This window comes from Colias croceus, chromosome 16 (genome assembly GCF_905220415.1).
Source record: "Colias croceus chromosome 16, ilColCroc2.1".
In the NCBI taxonomy this organism is placed as follows: Eukaryota; Metazoa; Arthropoda; class Insecta; order Lepidoptera; family Pieridae; genus Colias; species Colias croceus.
The window spans coordinates 3,363,673-3,390,011 of NC_059552.1; the positions used below are offsets into that span (position 1 = coordinate 3,363,673).

A 26,339-nucleotide genomic window follows, 5' to 3' on the forward strand; every position below is an offset into this window, starting at 1 on the left:
GTTCACTACAGCTCTGAGAACTTTGTCAGCTGTTTATTATTAAATTTATTAGTGCACACTAAGAAAAACCCAGCTAACTTATGAAAATGAGAAAATTTCACTGGTTATTTATGATGCGCCGTGTTCCAGATTTATAAAACTTTTTAAGTAGGGATCTTAATTTTCTCGTAATATAAAATGTTGCTAATTAAAACTTCGGTTTTACGGTGCATATGTAGGTATTTAAAAATTACATCCCTTGTCCACATAAAATTATCCCTAGGAAATAAAACAGCTTTACGTATTAAGGAATTAATTTTATAATTTCCTTACCGACACAATTTTATGTGGAAATAAATCAAGATGAAAAAAGGAAGAACAAATCCGGAATAACTATTACGGTAATTGATTATGTGTTTGAATAATTTATAGAATCGAAGTGAGAAATAAAACTATCTGAATTCAATTAATGAATTTATTTGATAATATTACAGTTAACATCTTTCGTTCATTTGGAAGTTTATTTCATAATAATAAATTATACAATATTGTGCAACTTTAAAACAAACAATTTTAACAACAGCTTGGCTGTCCACAAAGAAAATATCAATTTTATTATACCCGTTACGGAAACAATATGAAATTATATTTATTTACATAAAGTACTTAAATTATATCTCAAACTAAATTTCAATGCTTAACCTTACAATATAAATTATATTAACCTAATTTAATGATTATTATGTACATACATTTAAGGGTATCGCTTACAAAAGATATATATTTTAAATTATCTAGCTCAGTATAATATTGGCATAAGTATGAAACGAAATGTTTCCAGAGTGATTTAAAATTTTCATATATTACCTAATAATTTGGCTTAATTTATGTACAGTGAATGCTGTATTTTAAACTGATTTTTCCTTCTCATAATATGAGGCAGGAAAGAGTCTCGAATCACGTCGAATTCACAAATAAAATGATAACTAATCTTTAACATTAAATAACAACAGTAAACACCTTATTGAAGAAAACGAAAATGTACACATAAAACATAATTCTTAAGACATTTTTTTCAAATTTTGAAATCTCTATTTCTGTTAACATCCTTTTTTATTACATTAAATTGATTTGGCTAAATTTGGCCCATATCCCTCTTAAATATATTAATTATCAGACAGATGAATTACCATGTTACATACATTGATAATAATATTACACAGAAATCAAATCAATCAATCCCACATTAAATTTCCACCAGTTTACATCATCTTAGTTCATGCAAGCTTTGGCTTGTAGCCCGTAATAATAATAATGCTTAGATCAAGTAAAAAATGGCGATAGTATGACAATAACGAGTAGGTATAGTATCTGTGGTTGCCAGAAGAGAGATCCCTTGTTCCATGTATCGTGATGGACTGCTGCCTGATTTTCACCTGTAAAAAATATAAGAATATACTACTACATATAAGAATGTACTATATTTTTTCAGCCTAACGGCAATGTCAGAGAAGTCTCTCTTATATTTCAATTCATTTTTGTAGTGAGATTTTTTTGCTATACAATCTCATGGAATTAATTTAAGATCATAGAAATGTAAGATCGAGAAAATGTTACATAATATACAGAATACAGTATGTATTTAATTGAAAACATCAAGAAACACACAACGCTTTACATATTCATATCAACTTGAAAAATAAAATACATTGTATGGAATTAAATGGAAAAAAAAACGAAACCCTATTAAAATAATTGCTGACAACATTTTCCTTTAGTGCAAAGAAATGGATAAATCAATCTTCAATAGGAAAATTTCCGCGCGCTTTCACATAAATAAAAGAACACTCATTAGCATTGATATCTAATAGTAACCTCAAAACATTCCGAAGAAATAACCTACTTACATAAAATCGGCATTATACTACATTGTTTTGATTTCCTTAAACAGGAATAAGAAGCCTGCTTATATCCATCCTTCCTTCTTTATAAGAAAAGCACAGGAATAAATTATCCCAAATCACAATTTTTATTGTTCCCAAAAAATATCACTAATAAAAATATTTGTGTTTTAAATCCACGTTTCAATCATTCAATTGTTTAAATCCTACCAATTTTTAACTAATCCTGAAATAGAAATTCCAAATAAAAGTATATTTATTGAAATAGATTTAAGTGTATTAATAAAAGTTTGTTTATTGGTTTTGTAAAGTGAAATGTTATAAAAATATTTGTAAATGTATCGTTTATTTTTTCTTTACGTGTCGAGGAATTTTTATGTAAACAGTATGTTACGATATATTTGTTTTGTAAATGGAATAAGCTGACGTATTTGATTGAATTTTAAGTAAAAATGTATACAATTTTGTCTGTTTGTTGTATCTTTGGTATTAAACGAGGCAAGTTAAGTCTCATTTGCTTAAAGTACAAAATAAACAAATGGTTATATACTTATAAATAACGCAATGAATAAATATCATAAATATATTATCGATGATATTAACTACAAAAATACCATACATTATTGCTTAACAAAGGTTTCCCATTTCTATTTGCATTAGAGCCAAGAATAGTCAATCTCCCAACCAAAAGTTTTTTCATAATATCTTACAACATAAATTATTAAACATTGACTAAAAAATTAAAGCTCACTTACCACTAAGAACGTGTACATTTATAGAAACTTGAGAGTGATTGAGCAAGTGACAGCTGTATAGACCACTATCGTTCTGAGACGCTGTTGAAACGCTAAAGGTGGCACTGTAAAATAATATTTATGATACCATTAAAAAAAAGCGTGTGTGCTGAGCACACGTGTCAGAAGTGAAACTTCTTTGGCAATATTCAAAGATACCAAAATCGTCGCCTTACTCCATGACGTGACGTATGACCATCGTATGACGTATTAGACAATAGACATATTGAAGTAGTGCCCTGAAGCGAGCTGAAAAGCTGAAATTTTACTCTCAACGCGCCTAAAGAAGTTTCGCTTCAAAAATTAGGTATAGTTGTAAAATTAAACGAACTAAAAGGAAGTGATTGTAATTATACAACTGGCTTGGTCCAAGATGACCAAACACACACGAGGGACGTGATAGTATATTGTAAATCTATACTAATACTATAAAGCTAAAGAGTTTGTTTGTTTGAACGCGCTAATCTCGGGAACTACTGGTCCAATTTGAAAAATTCTTTCGGTGTTAGATAGCCCATTTATCGAGGAAGGCTATAAGCTATATATCATTACGCTAAGACCAACAGGAGCGGAGAAATGCGGGTGAAACCGCGCGACCCAGATAGTAATAAATATAGAAGAGTATCTTCGATCAAGACAAGAGTATACTCGCATATCGCAAGCGTTCAAATACTGACACAAAATATAATACAATCTAACAAACGCAAACTACATCTTCACTTATTTATTCATTCATTCAATTCGTTATATTGCAACAATTAGTTACCACCGGCTCGGAAAACTGTTTTCAGGGAACCAGCAAGAAACTTTCATATTTTTATGAGTTTCAATAGACGGCTGGCTCAAACGGTAAATTTAATATTTGTTGAGTGCTTTGCTTTTATAATAGTAATAAATTGAAATGTAGTGCTTAGTCTATCATCAATTTATAAAAAAAAAATGGTAAGGAATTTAACTGCAAGGAAATTTTTAATGTTCGATTCTCAATACTTTTAAAATTAATGAAAAAAAAAAGAATTGAAAAACGCGCAAAAATATTCTAAATAATTATAGCAACGTTTTACTTTACAATTAAACCCTGAAAACCAAACAATCAGTACGCACAGGTATAACAAAGAAGTTGATTAACCAAAACGACACACACAGAACATACCTCATATTCCTCCACGTAATAAAATTCACTATGTCCTTCCCTTGTTTCCTCCACACTAGCCCATAAATATTATTCAATACTGGCCTCGTGACCGGCTGAACAGTCGCTTCTGTCTTCGCCTCAATGCTTTTTGTAGTCGTACTTATACTAACAGTCGACGTTATCGTCGTAGTTTCTACGCTCCAACTTTTATTTAACATTAAATCTAATTTATTGAATATTGTACTCATTTTCGTAGTCATTTCTGTCGTGGTTGTGACTGGGGCTGATGTGGTGGGCGTAGTTAATGTTATTGGTACTTTTGTCGGCAATGTCGTTACATATTCGTCGGATATTACGCATGAGAGCTTTATAGAGCTTCCTGCCTTGTAGAATTTGTCCTTGACGTCGTGCGTCGAGTCACCGTTTATCGTGAGAACGGGAGCTGTTCAAGAAATAAAAATATATAAATCACATTTGAAGAGAGCGATTGATGAATTTTTATGGACCTATGTTTCTTTAAGATTAATTGGTCATTATCATATTTACTGTGTTAATGAATCAATAAATTTATTGAATAATTTAAAAAAAATATTATACAAATTAATAATTAAAAAATATTGGCAATCAGAGCTTGTGAATTAATAAATCTTAAAAGAATCATAATCGCACTGTATAACAAAAGAAGTACTCAAAGAAATAACTTCCTCACGATATGCATTCAAGAACCCTAAATCAAAGTATCCCAACAAAAAGCACGTACAAGCACGAACCGATGCTAAAACACGGCAGAATTGTGTTGGCGCTATCACAAATTGTTCCACCCACATCGTTATGTAAGCGATCCAATCACCAGCTGAGCCTATCAAACGGCTCTATTGCACTCCGGATCACTGCTGAAGGCGATCAACCTCAAATATTTACAGCCCTGCATACACTCTTATTGCAACTGAGAATGCTACTAATTCGCAACACAATTTGGCAGGATTATACCGTTTTTACAACATTATTTGAGACGTAAATCGTCGGAATGTGTAATAAAACTTAATTAAACTTTAATGTCACTAATAGAGTACAGAGCGGAGATTTATGTGGACGTAAAAGAAATAAATTTGATAAAACTGCTGCACGAATTTAAATTAGTTTTGAAATTGAGTTGACTCAAAAATGTACAGCTGTGATACACAATTTTGTTAATTTTACGACAAGTTTAAGAAAGTTAGCGGTGGAGAAATAGTACGGCGTGATTACGCAAAGCTGAATATTTAAAACACAATGAAATTAGAATTTATTCGACCACCATAAAATATCTATTACTAAGGGTAAACTCATTAATATTAATATTTGATTTGATTATTAATGGTAATATAAACTTTCACATTAATATTTCATTGTTCTCACAATGTTAAACTTTGTAGAAACCAACTAGTCGTTTTAAGTTGTTATGTCCAAAAATTCTACTTCATCAAAATAATTCGTAATCTTTTCATAGATAGCCTAACAATACTTACGTAACACAGTCAAATCAGTGTATATAGTTCTTGGCGGGTGCGTGGATATTTGGCACATGTAGCGGCCGGCGTCAGACCACTTGACGGGGTTAATGCTCAGCCTCCAGTTATTCGGGTATTGGAACTTTGAAGCCACGCGGTTGTCGCCGGCGTAGGGCGCGGGCCCGACGGTTAGGAGTTGCGCCGTTTCGGTAGTATGACGGAGCCACATTACCTGGCAAGAAGAGTATAGGTATAGAATAAGTAACTAAATAATCATTCTAGACTACTCTCAATAAAAAAAAATACTACAGATTACTAAATGGTAATCTGTTATTAGTAATTGTGTAGTAGATCTTGATTTTTTGAATTGACAGTAAATGCGTAGGGATTGAATTACATGTATCATATTAAGATTCTTAATTATTTTAAGCTTGCATTATTAATGAATAGTAAACGGATTGTTGTATCAGGAAAATAGTAGGTTTATAAAATACTAGGTTTCCGCCCGCGGCTTCGCCCGCGCAGTCAAAGAAAACCCGCATAGTTCCCGTTCCCGTGGGATTTCCGGGATTTTCCCGGGATAAAAATTAGCTTATGTCCTTTCTCGGGTATCAAAATATCTCCATACCAAATTTCATTAAAATTGGTTCAGTAGTTTAGGCGTGATTGAGTAACAGACGGACAGACAGAGTTACTTTCGCATTTATAATATTAGTATGGATGTTATAAAGTATTTTTCATGTCAATGTAGTCTTTAGATCCAGACATCTATCCAGACGCTAGAAAATCTATTCCCTATAGTGCATTAGACGAGCTCGCTAATTGATTGTCAAGTTTTATAACTAGAAATACGTATACACCCTGTCTAGCAGGATCTGATGTCTGGGTTTTAATATTGCGGTATAAAATTGAAACTTATTTAAATGTTCCATATCTCACATAGGAATAGTGTACTAACGTTATTCTACTAGTAAATGTTTCTTAAAAATTGTTTAATTAGTTATTCCAAATCTTAAAACATGTGTTTAATACAAGTGTACATCGATAATTCTATAATTTTACTACTTATTAATCATTCCTAGGATCAAACAGCTTCCTGCTATGCTGATATGTGTGACTGGTTTGTCAGTTAATGTGACAAAATAATGTACGAAAATTTACTTAAAAATTCGTCCACTATCTGGACCTTATCAGCAAGACGTGAAAGAAATTCTTGGCAATCTCTTACAGTTTTATCCTTGAGCATAACGACTCTGCAATTGAGCAGCGCCTCAGCCCCCACGTGGGCGGTCACTTGCGTGATGTTCCTCTCTTCGAAGTACGGCCCCCAGTGCCGCTCGTGGTGATGCAGCTCCTGGTACGGCGCATACTGGCGGGATTCTTCCGCTTTACCTGCAAGTTGAGCTTGTGTTATTTGTATTATGATAGATATGCATTGGGAAATTTGAGTTGTGTATGTCATAGTTGGCAAAGCTTGTGGGTCGTCGTGGTGATGGTAAGCGCTACCACGAGGTCTTATGGTCCACTGTGTGTATATGGAACTATAGATTTGTGATGTGTAGACATTACAAGAAATTCAAGTTGGTCCCCGAGTGGAAATTGGCTTTTTATTGATTGGTGATAGAATTATCAAAATCGCAAATTTTTGAAATATTTGAAAAACCACATTATATTATATTATTAGTTAAATGAATTTTGTGAGGTAAAAATATATACAAGGGTTGCAAAATAGAATATGAAAGAATTCTCATAGTTCATTAGTCGGCTGTTCTACATTCCTCGATACGAACTAAGGTTCCATTAAAGACAAGTAAACAATTAACTTGATGGATACTCTTTGTTTGAAATATGCAAGCTTTTTATTTTACAGTGCGATATTGAAAGGTTGGTTAAGGGTGCTGCTTATTGTATGCTCGCCTTTTGTTGGAACTAAATGATCTATTACATTGACGTTGTAAGTTCAGTATGTTTGTTGATTCAATATAACTGCAAGAAAACTTAAATATTCAAAATTTTATAAATTACAAGAAGTTTTTATGTCTCTATTTATATTGTGTGATTGTATGTGCGTTAAATAATTCCCCATATAATAGTATGTAAAAATAATTAATTGAATATGTAACATAACGTTCTATATAAAGTTGGAAAATATTTATCAAGAATTAACGAGACATTTTCAAGGTGAGATATCGATAAACAACTAATTACTCACAAATGTATAACACAGCTTTCTCAAACTTTAATTAAGCATAATATTAATTATAGGTTTATTGAACTTGATTGTGAAGGGTGTATAGAAATGAACTACAAAACTAGATTTAGTGAGAGAGTTGAGCAGTGAAAATAATATACTAGTCAGAATCTATACTAATATTATAAAGCTGAAGAGTTTGTTTGTTTGTTTGAAAGCGCTAATCTCGGGAACTACTGGTCTGATTTGAAAAATTCTTTCGGTGTTAGATAGCTTATTTATCGAGGGTATAATATCATCACGCTACGACCGACAGGAGTGGAGCCAAGGGGGTGAAACCGCGCGGAGCAGCTAGTATTTAATATAATTTAGGAAGTAACAACAAATAATACAACTTTAGGATCAAAATAACAATATTATGAATATAATAAGGTTTCATACTTTCGTATAAATGTTCAATTAGGTCCCAGTAAATTAAAAACAATATCAAAACATAATAATTGCTAAAAATTACAAAGCTAACCTATAGAAACATTACTATACATAGGATGATGTTGATTAGACAAAATATGAGTAATACCAACATGTTGTGATAAAATATAAACAAAAAATCATAAGACAACCTCGAAGTAAAATCGATACTCACCCTGTAATAAATGATCGTTGTCAGTCGGACCCTCTCGTATGCTTTCTCGCAATTTCTTAGTAATGTTCCTGAATATCTCTCTGGATAATGCCAGGCCGTCCTTCTCATCGCTTCGACGCGCTCGGACGTGATCTTCGATATGCAACGGTTCTGAATAGAATGGGTATGCCTTTACAAGGGAATTCATTCTTTATTTGTAGAACATTAAGGTCCAGGTGGTTCCTATTAGGTTTCAGTGTATAATGATATATAATTACAGTCACGTATTGACAAGTGAATTGATCAAATGTATTATGAGCGTGTAGGAATTGGTTTTGGTAAGAATGTATGTTGAACATTAATATTCAGTTTGTAAGGAAAAGAGAAGACAAGCGATATAGAAAACTCCTTAAGATCCTTCTATCTCAAATCCTTAAATAAAGGAAACATTGCTTACATACATAATATAGATAATAAATATAACATATTATTGCAATTCAGGCTAAAAATAATAGTAGAAGTATGTAATATGAATCATGCAAAAATATATTCTTCTTCAGAATTACATAATACAATAAGGTCCTATGGTAAAACATTTTGATGAATTTACTAAAGCTTTATTATATTGAAGAATTTCCAACAACGGTAAACCGGCCCTTGTGGAAATTTTCAAAGTACTTAATTCAAAATATATTAATACGGTATATTAATACACACGAGAAACATTTACCTATCAAGTACTACGTAAATTTCATTGCCTGCTGTTATAAATAACCTAAAATCCAACGGTTATTAATTCATCCGCTAAAGCCTATTTGTTCGAGTTTCGAAGCGAAGGCAAAAATTACGAATTTCATTCATAAAACGCCGCCTTTGTAGGCTTTCGAAATGTTTGAAGTTTAATTATGATTTTTCTAATAAAGACAGGTCGTTTCAAAGTTGTTAAAAATACACTTGATGTTTATTTTGACTGTTAAGCAAAGAATTTAACATTTGTTAGAATCTACGTGATCTTTTTAATAAAGAATGCAAAGTATAAAATACTTTAATAATATTGTACCATCGTGTTATTTTGATACCCCATTTCACAGTCTTTGACTACTTTGTACTTGTAAATAGAGTCCAGATAAATGAAACGAATTCTTTAGTAGTTTAACCTTTCAGCATTGATAGCTTATTGGTTTGATTTATTCCATCACACAGTCGTGATAACATTTATATTAATTTATTAAATGTATATAATATTTGACGAGTATGAAAGTGCTTTATTCAATTAAATCTTGACTAACGAAGAAGCCACCTAAGGCATCAACTAAGTAGAAACTGTACTTTGTTACCGGTATTAACAAATTAGTGCGACAAAGCTCTTTACACTTCGTAGAGGCTCACGTACTAGTGTAGCTAATGCTACGCTGGATGCTACGCCGTAGCAATCTTGTTACGGAGTCTACGATTGTAGAGAGCTTCCTTAGTTAAACTCTGTGCCTTATTTAAAATGATAGATAATATAAAATGTTGTATATTATGTATTCTATTTAAATAAGAAATATAATAATATATTTGTAGAAATTTGATTAAACTATAAAATCTTTATATTGTGGTAAAATATGTTTTAATGCGATAGATTAACAGTTACAGAGGCTTTATTATTAAAAAATAGACTAGTAATTATCAATATTTATTTTGATGGCCTATTAGCGATTCTTACCAGCAGTGGAGTTTTGTGGGACTATGTTGTCTTGACGGAGTGTTGGCTGTCACTTAATTATAATATACCAATTATGGAAGGGTACCACCATCACGCTAGTACGAACAATCGTACTCAAAACGAAGGCGTCGTGGTGTATTATAGAAATGAATTAGTTACTCTGGTATCGGAACCACAAATAGTGGACGCAAACTGTGTTATTCTTCAACCAGATCGTAATACTATCGTTATTGCTATTTATAGACCTCCAGGGTATAAAAATATAAATAACTTTATTCAATCTCTAAACAGCATTTTGATGAATTATTCTTCCACTCAGAATATAATAATCGTGGGTGACATTAATATTGACATTAGCGAAAATTGCTCGGATATAAACGCCTTCACTTATTTGGAAATGCTAGCATTCCATGGCATTCAACCGGCTCATTCTCTTCCTACTCGCTATAAATCATGCTTAGATCACGTTTTACTTAAAACTAAACTAGCTGCTCATTGTCTTATACTTCCAACATCTCTTACTGATCATAACAGTGTAGTTCTTTATATTTCCATAAATAAAATCTTAAAACCCAGTAAACATGTAACACATATAAACTATGATAAATTAGGTATTGATTTAAATGAAACAGATTTTGAACCTCTTTACACATTTCCTGATATAGATGATGCTGTTGACTTCTTTATAAATAGTCTTCGAACTCTGATAGTTGCGAACTCTACTAAGACCGTAAAGTCTAAGAGAAAGAAAATTCTTAAGCCATGGATGACACAAGGAATCTTAAAATGTCTTAAAAATCGAGATAGCCTATACAAAAAAACTAAAAAAGAACCAAATAACGATATCTTAAAAGTTACTTATAAGAGATACAGAAATTTTTGTTCGTCTTTAATTAAAAAATTAAAAAGAGATTACGAGAAATTACAACTACAAAACGCTAAAAATAATAATAAAAGACTATGGAAAGCCATCAAAGAGATCACAAATACAGCGAAAATTAAAAATAATTCATCCGAACTCCTATTAAGCAATAACTCTAAGCAATCTATAAATGACGTTAATAGCTTCTTTGTTAATATTGGCGAAAAGTTGGCAGAAAAAATAAACCTGAACAAACATATCAGACGGACAGGCTCTTCAGCACATGTTTCCAACCCCCATTCTTTTGTTATGCTACCTACCACTGAAGATGAAGTCAAATCTATAATAAGGAATCTAAAAAGTGATTGCGCTGTTGGTCTCGATCTGATTTCTTCCAATATCCTAAAGAATTTCTGTGAAATTTTATCTCCTCATATAACATATATTTGTAACTTGTCAATATCGACAGGACAATTTCCTAAAGTTTTAAAAAAATCTAGAATCCATCCAATCCACAAGGGCGGAGACAGGGACTGTGTTAATAACTACAGGCCAATTTCTATCCTTCCAGCTTTGTCAAAAATTTTGGAAAGAGTCATGAATAAAAGGCTTGTTGACTTTTTAGAGAAGAATAAGCTTTTGTCTTCAGCTCAATTCGGTTTTAGAGCTAACAAATCGACTTCTGATGCTGTACACGAACTTACAAATTTTATTGTGACTAATACGGATAAAAAGAAGAAAACATTAGCAATATTTCTGGATCTGGCCAAGGCTTTTGACACAGTCTCTGTCCCGATCTTGATAAACAAACTTGAATGCTTAGGTGTTAGGGATATACAATTGAATCTGTTCAAAAGCTATTTGACTGATCGAACGCAATGTGTAATAATTGACGATGTTACCAGTGATGAGGCTCCTATCAACTATGGCGTCCCGCAGGGCAGTATTTTAGGCCCTACTTTGTTTCTCGTCTATATTAATGATTTGTGTCAACTTAAATTTCCATCTGCTAAAATCATTACCTTTGCTGATGACACATCTTTGGTATTCAGCGGTGATACGTGGAATGAAGTATTTTTAAATGCCCAACAAGGACTTGATGAAGTTACTGAGTGGTTACATGAAAATTCCCTAACTTTAAACATCGATAAGACAAAGTATATAACTTTCTCTATGAAAAATACTGATAAAACTGATATGCATAGTTTAATTACACACTCTTGTAACAAAAATGATCCAAACTGCACATGTCCTAGAATAAATAGTACTGAATCAATAAAATACCTGGGCGTTATTATAGACGATAAATTGAATTTTCAATCACACATTAACTTAATAGCCACTCGCACCCGTAAGCTTATCTCAATTTTCAAAAATTTAAGACATGTTGCTGATGAACAGCTCATTATAACAGTATATAAAGCCCTATGCCAGTCACTGTTGACCTATTGCATAACATCTTGGGGTGGTGCTCCTAAAATTTATTTTATTAAGATAGAAAGAGCACAACGAGCTGTCTTAAAAGTTATAAAATTTCTGCCTTTCTTTCAGCCTACAAAGGACGTTTATGTGATGACCAGGGTACTAACTGTACGACAGTTATTTATTCTTCACACAGCTGTACGCCAACATTCTCTTACTACCTTCAGCCTTGAGCGGGCTAACGCGTCACGCAGAAGGGGCAAAATTTGTGAAACAAATAAATTTAGTACAAAATTTTCACATCGCTTTTTTTGTTACCAGGGCCCTAATATCTACAATAAATTAAACGAAATTCTCTCAATTTTTTCACTAACAACTGACAAGTGTAAACGTGTGGTAAAGGAATGGATTCAAAAATTGGATTATGCTGCTACCGAAAACTTGCTTTAAATTGTGATGTTAGTAAATATGAAATTAATATTAATAATATAATAATAAATTATTTATTACAGTAGGTAAAATGATAAAATTGCTTTCAGTGTAAATTATTTTATTTAAAATATAAATAAACAAATGGATGAATTGGAAAATATTTATGACACACAAACATAAACGCGCGCACACACACACACACACACTCACAACACACACACACATACACACACACACAACACTCACACTACACACAAACACATATGTAGGTATATTATTTTAATTTTTTTTTTGTTTTTAAATTTTAAATAACAATAAACTTATGTCGTTCTCTCTACCTAAGCCCAAACTCTTGAATTATGTATGTGAAACTTATTTTTGTAAGTGTATTTTGGTTCCGAGGGCGGGGACCTGGTGATCTGTGATACCGGTTAAAACCCATTTCAGACACCAGCTCCTCCAACTCCAGCTTATTGTTTATAATTTTTTGTATGCATGTAGATTAATTTATGTGATTGGGAATTGTGAGGAGAAATAAATAAAATATATTTATTTTTATATTTAATATAATATTCCTTCATTTTGGCATCAATTATCGTTCTCTAGCTATCGGCGTTAATTTATGTTAATAGAATCGTTATATAATCGAATAATACTCTACAGTCTACATTGAAAGCGACCTAAAAATACAGCACGATTTTAAATCGCTCGAGTAAAAAATTAAGTTTGCATGGATCGGAATAGTTTCACTGATTGCAGTTTTCATTTGTTAATGGATGTTAATATGATTGGATTCTTAAAATTAATTGAGGTTTTAATTGTGTCATAATGACTGTAGTGAATTTATTTTCTAGTTTCATAAAAATTTCTTTCAAAATTAGTTTTTTAATCGTTGTTAAACGACCTATATAAAAAGGTAATATAGAAAAAAGATAGATTGAAACATTAGTAAATAAACGTGAAAATATTTTTTTTATAATTAGTAATAGTCTCATTTTAATTTTACAAATAATAAACATCCTATTTACACCCGGTATCCGGAGCTTTTACAATGGCAATTTATTTGTTACGGACTTGTAGGCGCTGTATTTCATGTTTGTACTTTTGTAGAGCATTGCATTTTTTAATAATGGCGTCTTTTATAAGTTTTAAGTAATCGCCGTAAGGATGATACCCGGTCCTTTGGAAGGCTTACGTGGGGACACAGGTCCAACACGCAGAGGCCCTTTAGAGAATTTAATGTGTTGTGGGACACTAGCCGCAGCCTGCCCATGGCTATAATTATATTTATTTACAGTGACATTTATTATTATAAAGGTATTAATTACCTGATGCAGTATGGAAGCAGCATAACGCTAAACACACAAGGTTAAGGCCGCTCCACTGCATATTAGAGGATACATCACAGGCGCTTACGCATTACGCCGGTTACCTGAAAATAACAGAAATAATTTATATGTTATAAGATGCTTCAACTAAGAAATGAATTCTTGCTGTTATTAATGATCATTGTATAATATTATATCAATTTCATTTTGTGGTATGGGGAGGACGAAATGACTCATAGCTATTAGATTTGAACCATTCATTGATTTCTCGTTATAGATTCTCGTTCCCTTACGTCGTGCCAGATAAGAGTTTTTTAATCATTCATCAAACTACAAGACGGTTATAAGTTTTTTAATCATTCATCAAACTATAAGACGGTTATACGTTTTAATTACTGCACAAAGATTAATCCTTATCTAATTACTGTACAAAGTTTTCATGAAATCATAAAAGTATATGATATTATAATTTCAACAACTACCAGACAGCGCTGACCCTCAACAATGACAGCGCTGTTACTTAAGGGGCGGTTTCTATTATATTAAAGACAGCAAAGGCAGTTCACCAGAATACATTTTGACATAAAAATTGAAGTTATTATTTTGACACTGAATTCGACCGTCGTTATGATTAACTTGTTCTGTCTTGAAAGCCAGATGTTCTGACGTGAATATTAATGAGTTATGAATAAATTATAGCTTCTTTGAAATGAACTGGGTTAGAAAGCATTTCAGGAAAAAGCCTTTGATTAAGTGTAATGTATTTTATGCTATTTATAAATATGTATTTTATTTTTAAGTGCGAAAATTATTAGGAAGAATTGGGAATTAAGGATAAAAACAAAATAAATAAAAAACAAGTTTTACTGCGACAAATATACCTCAATTTGGAACAAACTCGGCCATGCTGTCGGGCTTTAACATCCGGACAGCGCTGATTTTCAGTCTCCCCGTGTGTTTTTAGTTCCAAGATTTACTAAGCCTAGATATAATTAAAGCATCCATTTATTACCACTCTACGATATGAAAGTAATATTTTATTACGAATGTTTTATGGATTAGACACGTTTTTATTGTTATTTGATATTATTTATACAACTGATAGCAAGTAATGAGTATTTTACGCTTTTATATTGCCTTTTATGAATCAACCTTATGAATTATTAAAATGTCTAAGGATAAATGAATATAAATAATTTAAAATGCACATTGCATAAAAAGTAGCTCACTCAATATTCTCACAAATATTGATACAAACGTATCGAAAATTACAATGAATGAAGGCAATTAATATTATTTTTTGGAATGTCCGTGATAAAAAGACAATATTCGTGAAGCTGTTTTTTTTCCTATTTTTACTATTTATCAATCTGTAAAATGTTTTTTTTCACTTGTTTTATATAAAAAAAAATATTGAATTATTATGAACTAGATTTTCGCCCACGGCTTCGCCCGCGTTTGCAAAGGAAAACCCGCATAGTTTCCGTTCCCGTGGGATTTCCGGGATAAACACTATCCTATGTGTTAATCCAAGTTACCCTCTATATGTGTGCTAAATTTCATTGTAATCGGTTCAGTCGTTTTTACGTGAAAGAGTAACAAACATCCATACATCCATACATCCATACAAACTTTCGCATTTATAATATAAGTAGGATTTGTATATGTAGTTTCTTGTCTTAATATTATTATGAATGATAATATTATGAAGCACTTTATTTTAACATTACATTATGAATGTTTTTTATGAGCAGATAAAGAATTATGAATTATGAGTTATTTTACATTTCAAAGCACGTGATGTAAACAGAAAAGTTTTTCATTAAATACGTTTTAGCAAACTATGAAGAATGCATGCTTTGTTCATGTTAGTATCCAATTTTATCGCAACATGAATAAGTAAACAGTTGCCTGCGGCATTATCCATTATTACAATCATTTATTTTCCTTTCGTATATTGTATATTATACGTGCATACTTCAACTGAAAGTCTAATTTAAAAATAGATAAATGTTTGAATAGAATTATCATTTAGCCGTTAAAAACCAGGATGATGATAACATCTTTAAGTAGCTGTTAATTTTTAATCAACGTTTTTAGTAATCTATATTTTTGACGTGACAACGTCTTATAATTCAATAAAGCCGGCTGCACGCACGAAAAATCATGACTCATGCGGCGTTACCTCGCTCTGACTCATCTGAGGCGTTCCACGTAAGGCTTGAAGTGCGAGCGAGAGCGCGGAACGAGCGACAAAGAAGCACACTCGGACGTTGTCACGTTCAACTATCGTCAGTAAACCGACTTTACAGACAACCAATTTTTTTTTCTTGTTTCTAATATCTTGAAAATGAAAAGATATATTACTAACTTATAATTGTAACCACACTTCGTAAATTTTTATTGTTTTTACGGTGTCGTATTTTACTACAAATTGATTCAAGTTACTGAGTTTGAATGTATGCCAGCGAAGTTACGATATATCGTGATTTGTTCAATATAAAATGTAAATCAATACATAAATTCCCTTTGATCCAAACTCTCTTTAATATTGTGTACGGAGTCTTACCTTAATCTTAATAATGAAGTTCTTAACACAATTAATTACTATGAGCCGCAAAGATTTAATCTCACTTCACCTAAATGACATTTTACAAAGGTTCATAACCTAAGATAAAGGTCATCCTTTAATTAATAATACTTAAGACAATTTGAAAAATATTAACCGAAATAGGTGTTTATGACCAAGTCCTTTGAGTACAGAATATTTTTTGTCGATTCGTTAAAATACAATCAGAAATATTTAAATAGGTACTCCTTGCTTTCAAAAGACTTGATACTTTATATTATTGTTAAACTAAAAGTTGTTTAAGTAATATACCTTAAGTTATAACCTTAAGCTTTGATTTGTCCTTTGCCTGGCAGAGATGGCTTTGAGCCACAAGGACGCCATATTTTGTACCTACATTTTGAATGGTTTTGTTTTACTTTTATTTTATAAGACTGATATACAATAAAGAGTAAATAAATAAATAATATTAATAAACCATGATATTCTATAACTATTATAAGTTGAAGATATATTTATAAAAAGTTAGACATAATACACGCCATACTATAGGCACCTGGAGTGCCTAAAATATAAACTTATATACCTAGTCAACTAGAGGTAGTAAAAAAAGAAAAAAGAAGTACAAACTATCAGGGACTACGATTTTTATTAACCACATGTAAATACTTTTTATATTTAAAAACCGTACGTGAAATATTGATACAGCTTTATTTTTTCCTCGTTTGAATTTACTCGAAAATAACTCAACCAAATTCAAACGGAATCAAAATGTATTTCACTTGAAGATATATGTTACAATTTACAAGCTTCAATAAACATCAGGCAAAGAGAAAATCAACCAGAGAAGTAATTAATATCGGAACTGAACGTAATAATAAATCAAACTGCATATTTGGTGCATTATCCATAATACTGAGCGTAATCCTGAAGTCAATAAAGTAAATATTACACACTGGAACGCAAGCAATAAACAAGACAAAGGGGTATTTGAGCAGGGAACAAAAGCCAGATTTTAGGTCACAGCTTACATTAGAGGTACCTGAAACTCTGGGTAAGCTGTCTTAGATATCTTGCTGCAATATAGTATAGACGTATTGCGTATTATTATATGTACTATATTGCAAATACACCATGAAATAATTTGATATAATATTAGTTGTGACGGGCGGTTTTACCCGCGGTTGAACCTGCGTTCTTATGCAAGTATTTGTGTAACTTATGTGTAACTATAATAAAGTTATCAAGTATTATCAAAATCTGTTTAGTGGATTCCGCATAAAAGAGCAAGTGACATACATACTAACAAACTTTCTTTATTTATATCTAATTTGTAGACTAGTAATATAAATAAGTAGGTATAGTAAGTAATATTGTAAGGATAATTTGATCGTAGAAATGTGAAGGTGATTGCGTACTTACTATTGTCAATCTGATGCAGTAATTTTAGCAGAGAGAAGATGAAACCTTGAAAATACATTCACGTCTATTCCGTAACGCTAGAGCGCTGTTTCTCGTAATACAAATTTACACTAGGAAAATTTAAACTACTCGTATCCCTACTGATAGATTTAGTTCTTAAATATATTATTCTTTTTATAATAGAAATTATTTAAAGCGTTAAAATTGTGCGTATTGAAAAAAATAACAAGTATTGATTTTGGTTTATTTAAGTCTATAAGGTTTACAATAAAATAAACTTTTTATTTTCTCATTTATAAAATTGATATTGTAATGTATTTGTAAATGAGAATTTAATAGCAAAATAGAGTAATTAATAACTCATCAACCCAAACTTTACCTCTAATGTTTAAGCGTTTAGGTAAATGAGAACACTACAATTTTAAGGCACTCTACTAGATAGCATAACTTTTATCATTAGCATTTATCATTATTAAAATAGTTATTTTGGATAATATTTTATATTTGAATATTAAATTCTTTGTTAGCAAATCATTACTTTCAGTTTATTTTGTTTTCTGTGTTTGTTCGTAATCTAGGTATAATAATTATTATTATGGCTTCGTACAGTTGCTTCGAACCAACTGCCCTAAAATTCATGTCAGTTGAATATTCTATGGATGGACTATACATATAAGACGTACATACAGTTCCTAAATATCACAATTGGATAAAAACTTACAATTTATTTTTTTAAGTGTAGTAGGTAAGTTTGTAGTGTGCTATATTTATAGTTCTGGGTTCACATTTCACAGATAAAACAAATATACTTATTTACCTACTAAATTCTCATTCCATGCAATATTCTGAAGAGAATTCTGATTTTAACCTATCGTCTTATATCGATGAATTATGGCTGAATATGGTTTCTTGCCGTCAACAGCCTTCGCTCTTGACATGCTCATCTGACGTTATGAAACTTTCGTTTTATTGGAGATTGATACTGACGTTTGTCGTATTCTAGCACTAGATTATCATAAATAAAAATGAATACCTATATTTATTCTAGATAGGGAAGCGCTTAACCACAATCTCGTCAGATGGAAAGCTAAGTTGTGGCCTAAGATGGAACGCGCTTCCCTAGTAGATACCCGTTCACTGTACGCTTGAAGCTATGCAAACTAATGTGTTATCATAAAACAAACTATTACACTAGTATTAGAAATCACGTAACAAACATAAACTCTATTGTCTCAGACTATTATTATCTCTTTGCCTACATCTAATTTAATTCATTTATTCAACCGAATATATTAATAAATGAAAATATATCCTCAAATTCAGGGGAAGAAACATTATGCAAACTCTTCAAGGCACATCAAACTTGGTGACATTGTTATCACAAAAAACACACATTTTAACCCTTTCAAGCTTTCTTGGGTAATCTCAGGGGATTAGAATCGCAAATAGCAGTTATGTAACACGTTCATGCATAAGTCAAGGTGATGATGTACTGAGCTGATGGATGGTTCTCGAATGCTCTGGAATGATAATGGAGTAAGTATTGGAATAAATCGGTTGTTACGCCTTTGTAAGATTTGTTTTAAATTCGAATACATAATCGAAGTTTATTGAAACATAACGATATACTTTATTAATTAAACAGGAATTTTGAAGTAAATTTGTGAAATGAAAAAGATCACATCAATTCATGAAGTAAATAATTATTATCTCTGCAAGAAAACAAAACTATTTAATCCATTCACGAAGCTCAGAGCGAAGTGATTGATTTGATATAAGTAATTAGTAACCAATTCAATATTTTTTTTATATTTAGATTACATTATATAAATAAAAAACTCGATAAATACATTTTTAGTGTAGGTATTCTTAGTATATTGGAAGATACAAATTCGATACAGAATAACTACAAAAACTTGTATCGGGGTTAAGGTTATTAGAGAGTTTAGTAGTTCTAAATTTAAAACTTATATAAAAAATGTACTAGTTCAGAGAGCGTACTACAGTATTCAGGAATATATGGACGATAAAAACCCATGGAGGGTTGTCGCGTAAAAACCACAGGACAGTTCTTTGTATATTATGATATATTATGTATTTAGATATAATTTACATATTATGTAATATCGACATGATTTTAAAAGAGCAACTATGGAGTTTCTTGCCGATTCTTCTCCATAGATCACTGCTTTCCGAATCGGTGGTAAATGTTAAAATAATTATGTAATGACGATTCGAAAGTGCTACTAAATAGTAGTCTAATTGAATAAATGAATGTTTGAGTTTGAGTGAGTTTGAAGGATTATGGTCCACATCTTTTTCTTGAATAAGGGTAGAATAGGATCGTAAGCCCATTAATATTCCCTGCAGGCTTTCGCCTCCTTTGAGAAAATTAGGCTTTCGATAACACAATACGTGTTAGTTAATTCTTGTTCCGTTTAGTTTCCATATCTCAAAGTTTACGGCTTCCAAAAATAGTTTTACCTTGTTTAGAGAATATCATGTAGGCAGATCTATTTTGAAATTTAATAACACAAACTAATATTTATATGTAAGCAAATTATAATCTTGTTACAAAAGTTTCCTCGATATTAATAGTTTTTTTTATTCAACGTTATTCATATACGATAAGAATTTTCTGTCTTTATGTGAGACGTATTTTTTACGAATAACATGCTTTTATTAACTTACTAGCGGTCCGCCCCGGCTTCGCCCGTGGTACATATTTCGTAATAAAAAGTAGCCTATGTTCTGTCTCAGGGTCTAAAGATTGTCTGTGCCAAATTTCATCAAAATCGGTCCAGTAGTTTATGAGCCTATTCATGTCAATCAAACAAACAAGCAAAGTTTTCCTCTTTATAATATTAGTGTAGAAAAACAACTTTTCCTGTCATGCAAATTGTAGCGTATTTTTCTTCTAAAAGTATAATAATTATTATATCATGCTATCAATAAATAATTAACATAATCAAACCGAACATCGAACTTTAATAACATTCACAGGAAAAAAAATTCCTTTTGATTACCATTTTCCTTGAATATTTAAATGAATTCCCAAGCATATATTACGCAAATCATTTACACAGTATACAAGACTCAACGCTTCTAAGTTCTAGCTCATTACCGCAATTAGACTGGAGTGCAGTTCCATGTCTTAATGAATCAGACGTTAAACAGGAAATCTTATATTACAACTAGCTATATTGGCATCACATGTGTATCGTTTATACGTATCCATCGCTTTTTAGGTTAGGTACTTTGAATTTGTAAGTTTGAGTGTAATTTATGACTATGATTGGGATAGGTACCAAATGATAGACGCAAACTTATATTTTAAAAGAAACTGGTTTAAACTATAAAATATTCTAGTTAAATTTACTCATACATCCTTGGAAAACGATAAACATCTTGATCGAGTTCGGTACAAAGTTATCACTGGACATTACTATTGCATTCACCACTACGGCGCGTAACCTTAACGGCAAGATAGATCAAAAACATATATACAAACATATACGAAATAAGTTTTCTCTGATCTCAATACATATGTTTACAGTATACATGGAAATGGAAATCAAACTACAAGGACACGAAAAAGCCAGCGTAAAATATAATTTACATTCAAGTAAAATCGTTTACCGATAACGTGCAGTAACGACGTCCTTTAAAGAGAATCTCCGAGGTTGGCATTCGAGCCGTCTTTATAAAAAGAAAACGTGGCTCAGCGATCTATTTAATAGCTCCCTTTTAGCTTTCATTCAATTACCGTCTTCTATTTGATTTATAATTAAATTTTGTTACGAATTTTTTGTCACGTTTGTTGGGAATTAACAATCTGTCCTTTTTAACTTAAACGCGTTAATCGTATTATTAAAAATGGGCACTACAATATTATAATATATTATTTAAAAGGCAAGTAAAATGTATTAAAATTTGTAAATTTCACCAACTCTGGCAACTGTCAGTAACCTTTAAAATGCAATAAAAATGCTGACACAGACACCTATATTCCAACTTTGATAATAATATGTTCGGCTTTTAAATGATCCAAGGGTGGGTAATTACAAATGTTTCGAAAATTTATGAATTGCACTCCAGATAATCTTGTAATAGGTATTAGAATTACAATATTATGATGATAAATAATATAATTTAAGTTTATAATAGCATTCCAATTTCTTAGAACAAGATGTAGGTATATCTTAATTTTATAGGATTTACTTCAAGTCTCCAATTACCAACGCTCTCAAATTTCGAAAATAATTAAGACTTGGCCAAAAAAGTCAAGCGTTCCACGCAAAAATATTAAACATGTTAAAAAGTAACCGAAAAGAGACATGGGTTTAACTGACCTGTTTTGAAAGGTCGAGTGATACTAAAGCCCGTAATATTAAATTTACCTGCACTAGCGTTGAAAGTGTTGTTCTTGCTATACCATTTTTAATTATTATACTAAAAGAAATCTAGATTGTGATACGCTCATTATACACTAGGAAAGTATAATAAAAGCAAAGATGAAAATTGCAATCTCCGAAATAGCATCTTGTATTAGCATTTTATTGTTTCCCATTTCTATAGTTTAATCGAATGAAATTTGTGTTTATGTTATTTACTTTATATTGTTTAGTTGGATATTGTATCCGGATCATTAAATTAACAAATGATTCATATATCTTATATAATGTCATTTCGTCATAGACAAATGTGAAAAAAATACTTTAATTATTATCTAAAAAGCTTTTATTCCTTACGCCTTTATTACTAAAGTTTATAAGTGCATTGGTTGAATCAGGAAACATCAATCTATCAAGCAGAAAGACAATATAAGAAATAGCCAATCTTTACTGTTTTATTATTTGAAAGTTTTTTTGCCACAAAAGCTCGACCGATTTAACAAAATGTTTTACTGATAGAAATTACCTCTTTACCGAGAAGAAACAATTTTTTTTTAAACTAGGTAACACCACTACGTTAAGGATTTTCAAAGTTTGTTCTTCATTTTAAATTTTGGCTATTATTCTCACAAAATAATAAATTATTTATGTATTACCAGCGCCTTTGAAATATTCAAACAACCATTCAATAGCTATAAATTTTAGAAATAGGTCAATGTGTGACTACATTATTAAACTTTTACGACGATATTTCACATATTCTGATTCCTATATTTTAAAATGAATTCAAACTGAAAATATATGCTATTCTTTGAATACATTATGTTACTGCGAATTTAATATGAAAACGTATTATGTATGTTTTCTTATGTTTGCTTTTGATGCGAAATTTAAAGGTACTATTGTAAATTTAAGGCTAAGTGGCGATTTAAATTGATTTAAGCCGTTCTATTAATTCTGTTATCTCAATCTATGACCCCGTTTTCTCTTAAGTTCTCGATATAACAAATAATTGAAGTATAAATGTCCTTTACTCATGTTTTCCATGGAGTACATACATTCTAATAGAATATTGTAGAATTGTAAAAATTCTACAATATTTCGATGTATACATGATGGGATGATAATGATGATACCCTGAACAGATTTTACTTGGCAGTTACTTGCCAGAATAATAATAATTACGCAGCGCAATCATCCGCGGGTAAACCGCGCACCACAAAATATAGTATATCAGTATGGTACAATAATAAAATTATATTACAATTATAATTTTAATCTAAGTAAATTTATAATATTATAGCTGCTCTTTAATTCATAAGCTCATATTAAGATTATTAATTAGCATAAATTTTAAATTAAATATGGGCAATATATTATTGCGTAAGCGGCTCAAATATCATCTCAAAGTTAATTTCTCTTATCTAATAAAGTTACACACCATATCATTATTTAAAGCCCACGCTTTGAAACTTCAAAAGTGTCCAGAAATTTCCTTATTCCGACAATACGTTTTTAGATTGTATAATATGTTTCGATAGAAAGCAATTCTACAGTTCAATAAAAGGAAACGTTTTATAAAGTAAAAATACTCATGCAGCTTAAATTATACTGCACTAGATTTCCACCTGCGGCTTCGCCCGCGTTTTCAAAGGAATACCCGCATAGTTCCCATTCCCGTGGGATGTCCGGGATAAAACCTATTCTATGTGTTAATCCAAGTTACCCTCTACATGTGTGCTAAATTTCATTGTAATCGGTTCAGTAGTTTATGCGTGAAAACCATACATACAAACCTTTCCTCTTTATAATATTAGTATAGATAGAGACCGGAATATCTGCTGCTGGTTAGCAAATGACTTTGATATTAATAATATGGTATGCGAAATCAAGATTTGGTTCACTAATTTATATATTATTTATATATTACTATATATGTATTATATTCACTTTTATTATTCACTTTTAAATTGAATTCAACACATCTATATATTATAGAGCTGAAAAGTTTGTTTGTTTGCTTGAACGCGCTAATTAGGAACCACGGTTCTGATTTGCAAATTTTTTTACTGCCATTTATCGGGGAAGGCTATATATTATAGCCTTTGTTATAATATCATAATAATTATATCATTGGGAACGGATCAATGCGGGCAAAACCGTGGGCCATAGCTAGTATAGGTATTACATTCATAATGTCTTATTACTATAAATAATCTAAGTGCTCGAGAAACCATAAAGATGTAGTTTAGTAGAGAAGATATTTAAACTTTCGTTTAACTTTAATAAAAATGCATTGATATAATATATTCTGCTGCATCTGATATAGCCGTATTCTATGTGCATTTGAATGTTTCATATAATGTGCATAATATTGCTTTGACAAAATAATTTGATTCCAAAGAGAGATGAGAGAAAATGCTGTAGTGTATTCTTATTTATAAGAGCTTTCATATATTATGTGTCATAACGTATTTATGTAGAAATAAATAATTTACAGGTCACATACCTATACGTTACTGATATAGGTAATAAGGGATTGAATGATTGTTTTGTTTAAAATAATTTGTGTGTTTGTTTTATATATATATTTCACAATTAACCGCATTGTAAAAAAGCGGTGGCACACATAATGTATTATGTAGATTTGTATATGTTGCGTAAATAATTCAAAAATCATTTGCTTTCTGAATGAGCTTTTTCGATAATATTTTATTTATTTTCTGATTGATTGTATGCAAAAGTTTGGTTTGAAAATAAGTATTAGTAAGTTATTTTTATCTATTATTGTAGATAGGTATAATAAACTCGTATATTATTATTTTAATATAATTGATAAATTAAAAATTATTTTTTTCAATTAATTTTTTCGAGTATTAACATAATAATACACAATCACCATAAATAAAAACGTAAACTAAAAATACTCACATTGTACAACAAAATAAACATTCACGCTATAATCACAGTATCACGGTTCACTGTATAAAGCGGCTAAATTAAATGCTCTAATTTAAACACGTTCCACTGCACTCCACACTCGCGAAATGAGTCTTGTAACGGGCCGGGTTATACTATGGTCCTGCTATCCGTCCGAGAGGCTGCGTGGTACTGAGCGATCTACGCGAAGTCTGTACGCGCAGGCTGTTTAAGCATGGAAACAGAACTTTATTTGTATCATGAGGTGCGAGGGTTTGGAGGTTTTCATGGATCAAACGTTTGGTATTGATATGATGGTACCAATTTAGTTCGTTGTTAAGGTTTTACGCCTCGCTGTTGTCGGCTTTTATTCGAGATTATTTTTAAATACAAAATTATATTTGTCAACATTTTACATTATGTATTTAATTTGCTGTTTAGGTATCTGTATTAATTTGGTTTGCTTATAGTACGTAATATATTAGAACTGTTGCGTTACTTAACAAGTGTCCTGGCTTGTATCCCACATAAGAAAATACGTGTCAGTCCATATAGAAGTATGTAAGTATAGCAGTTAATCACAATATACATATTTGATTAAGAAAAATAAACAAATCAATAAATGTAACAAATGTGATATATGCATCTGTTTTGTGCCAAGAGGCAAAGACTGACTCAAAAAGTTCTCCTAATGTACAATCAATACTACTAATTATTTGAAATTATAATTAACTCATTGTTACTACATTATTTTACTTACAAAAAAGTATAGGTTATGAGCAAATACTTCTTTATTGAAGTCTTTGGGAATGAGTGCTAAAATTTTATAATAGGAATTTGGTCTCTTCAAAAAAACAGCCAATATCGTTGAATCGAAACGTCAGCCTGATAAACTCCAATTTTACCGAAAAGCATTAATAAATCCAAGTACCAGTATAACCGCTCAACCGAAAAGATTTATAAAGTGACCCAAATGATATTACATAGTTGATCAAGCCGACACATAAAAGTTTCTTCAAGTCCCTCTTTACCGCGTCTCGTAAAATGATATAGGCTGAAAACTTTAAAGTTTGTTAGAAAATTTCCAAATGAAGTTTGAAAGACGAGCGTAAATATTAAATTCATATTTTCCAAGAAAAAAATACCACATAATCGGGTTTTAAGTTAA

The 26,339-nt window shown here is 31.0% G+C and overlaps 1 protein-coding gene across 1 annotated transcript; it reads right to left on the reverse strand.

Annotated features, from left to right (window-relative positions):
- Window positions 1–440: 440 nt before the first annotated feature.
- On the reverse strand, window positions 441–25,360 carry LOC123698650 (cell adhesion molecule 1-like). Its single transcript, XM_045645388.1, has 8 exons — window positions 25,184–25,360; window positions 13,868–13,971; window positions 8,137–8,286; window positions 6,528–6,691; window positions 5,318–5,531; window positions 3,828–4,251; window positions 2,636–2,739; window positions 441–1,415 (listed from the first exon to the last, which is right to left on the reverse strand). The coding sequence occupies exons 2-8, from the start codon at window positions 13,926–13,928 to the stop codon at window positions 1,303–1,305; spliced, it is 1,230 nt and encodes a 409-aa protein (XP_045501344.1). The 5' UTR covers window positions 13,929–13,971; window positions 25,184–25,360; the 3' UTR covers window positions 441–1,302.
- Window positions 25,361–26,339: the final 979 nt, after the last annotated feature.

Coding starts and splice junctions, on each gene's coding strand:
- LOC123698650 (XM_045645388.1), bottom strand. CDS start 13,928: ATGCAGTGGAGCGGCCTTAACCTTGTGTGTTTAGCGTTATGCTGCTTC. Junction 8,287..13,867: donor CTGCTTCCATACTGCATCAG/GTAATTAATACC, acceptor CATTCTATTCAG/AACCGTTGCATATCGAAGAT. Junction 2,740..3,827: donor ATTACGTGGAGGAATATGAG/GTATGTTCTGTG, acceptor ATTATTTTACAG/TGCCACCTTTAGCGTTTCAA.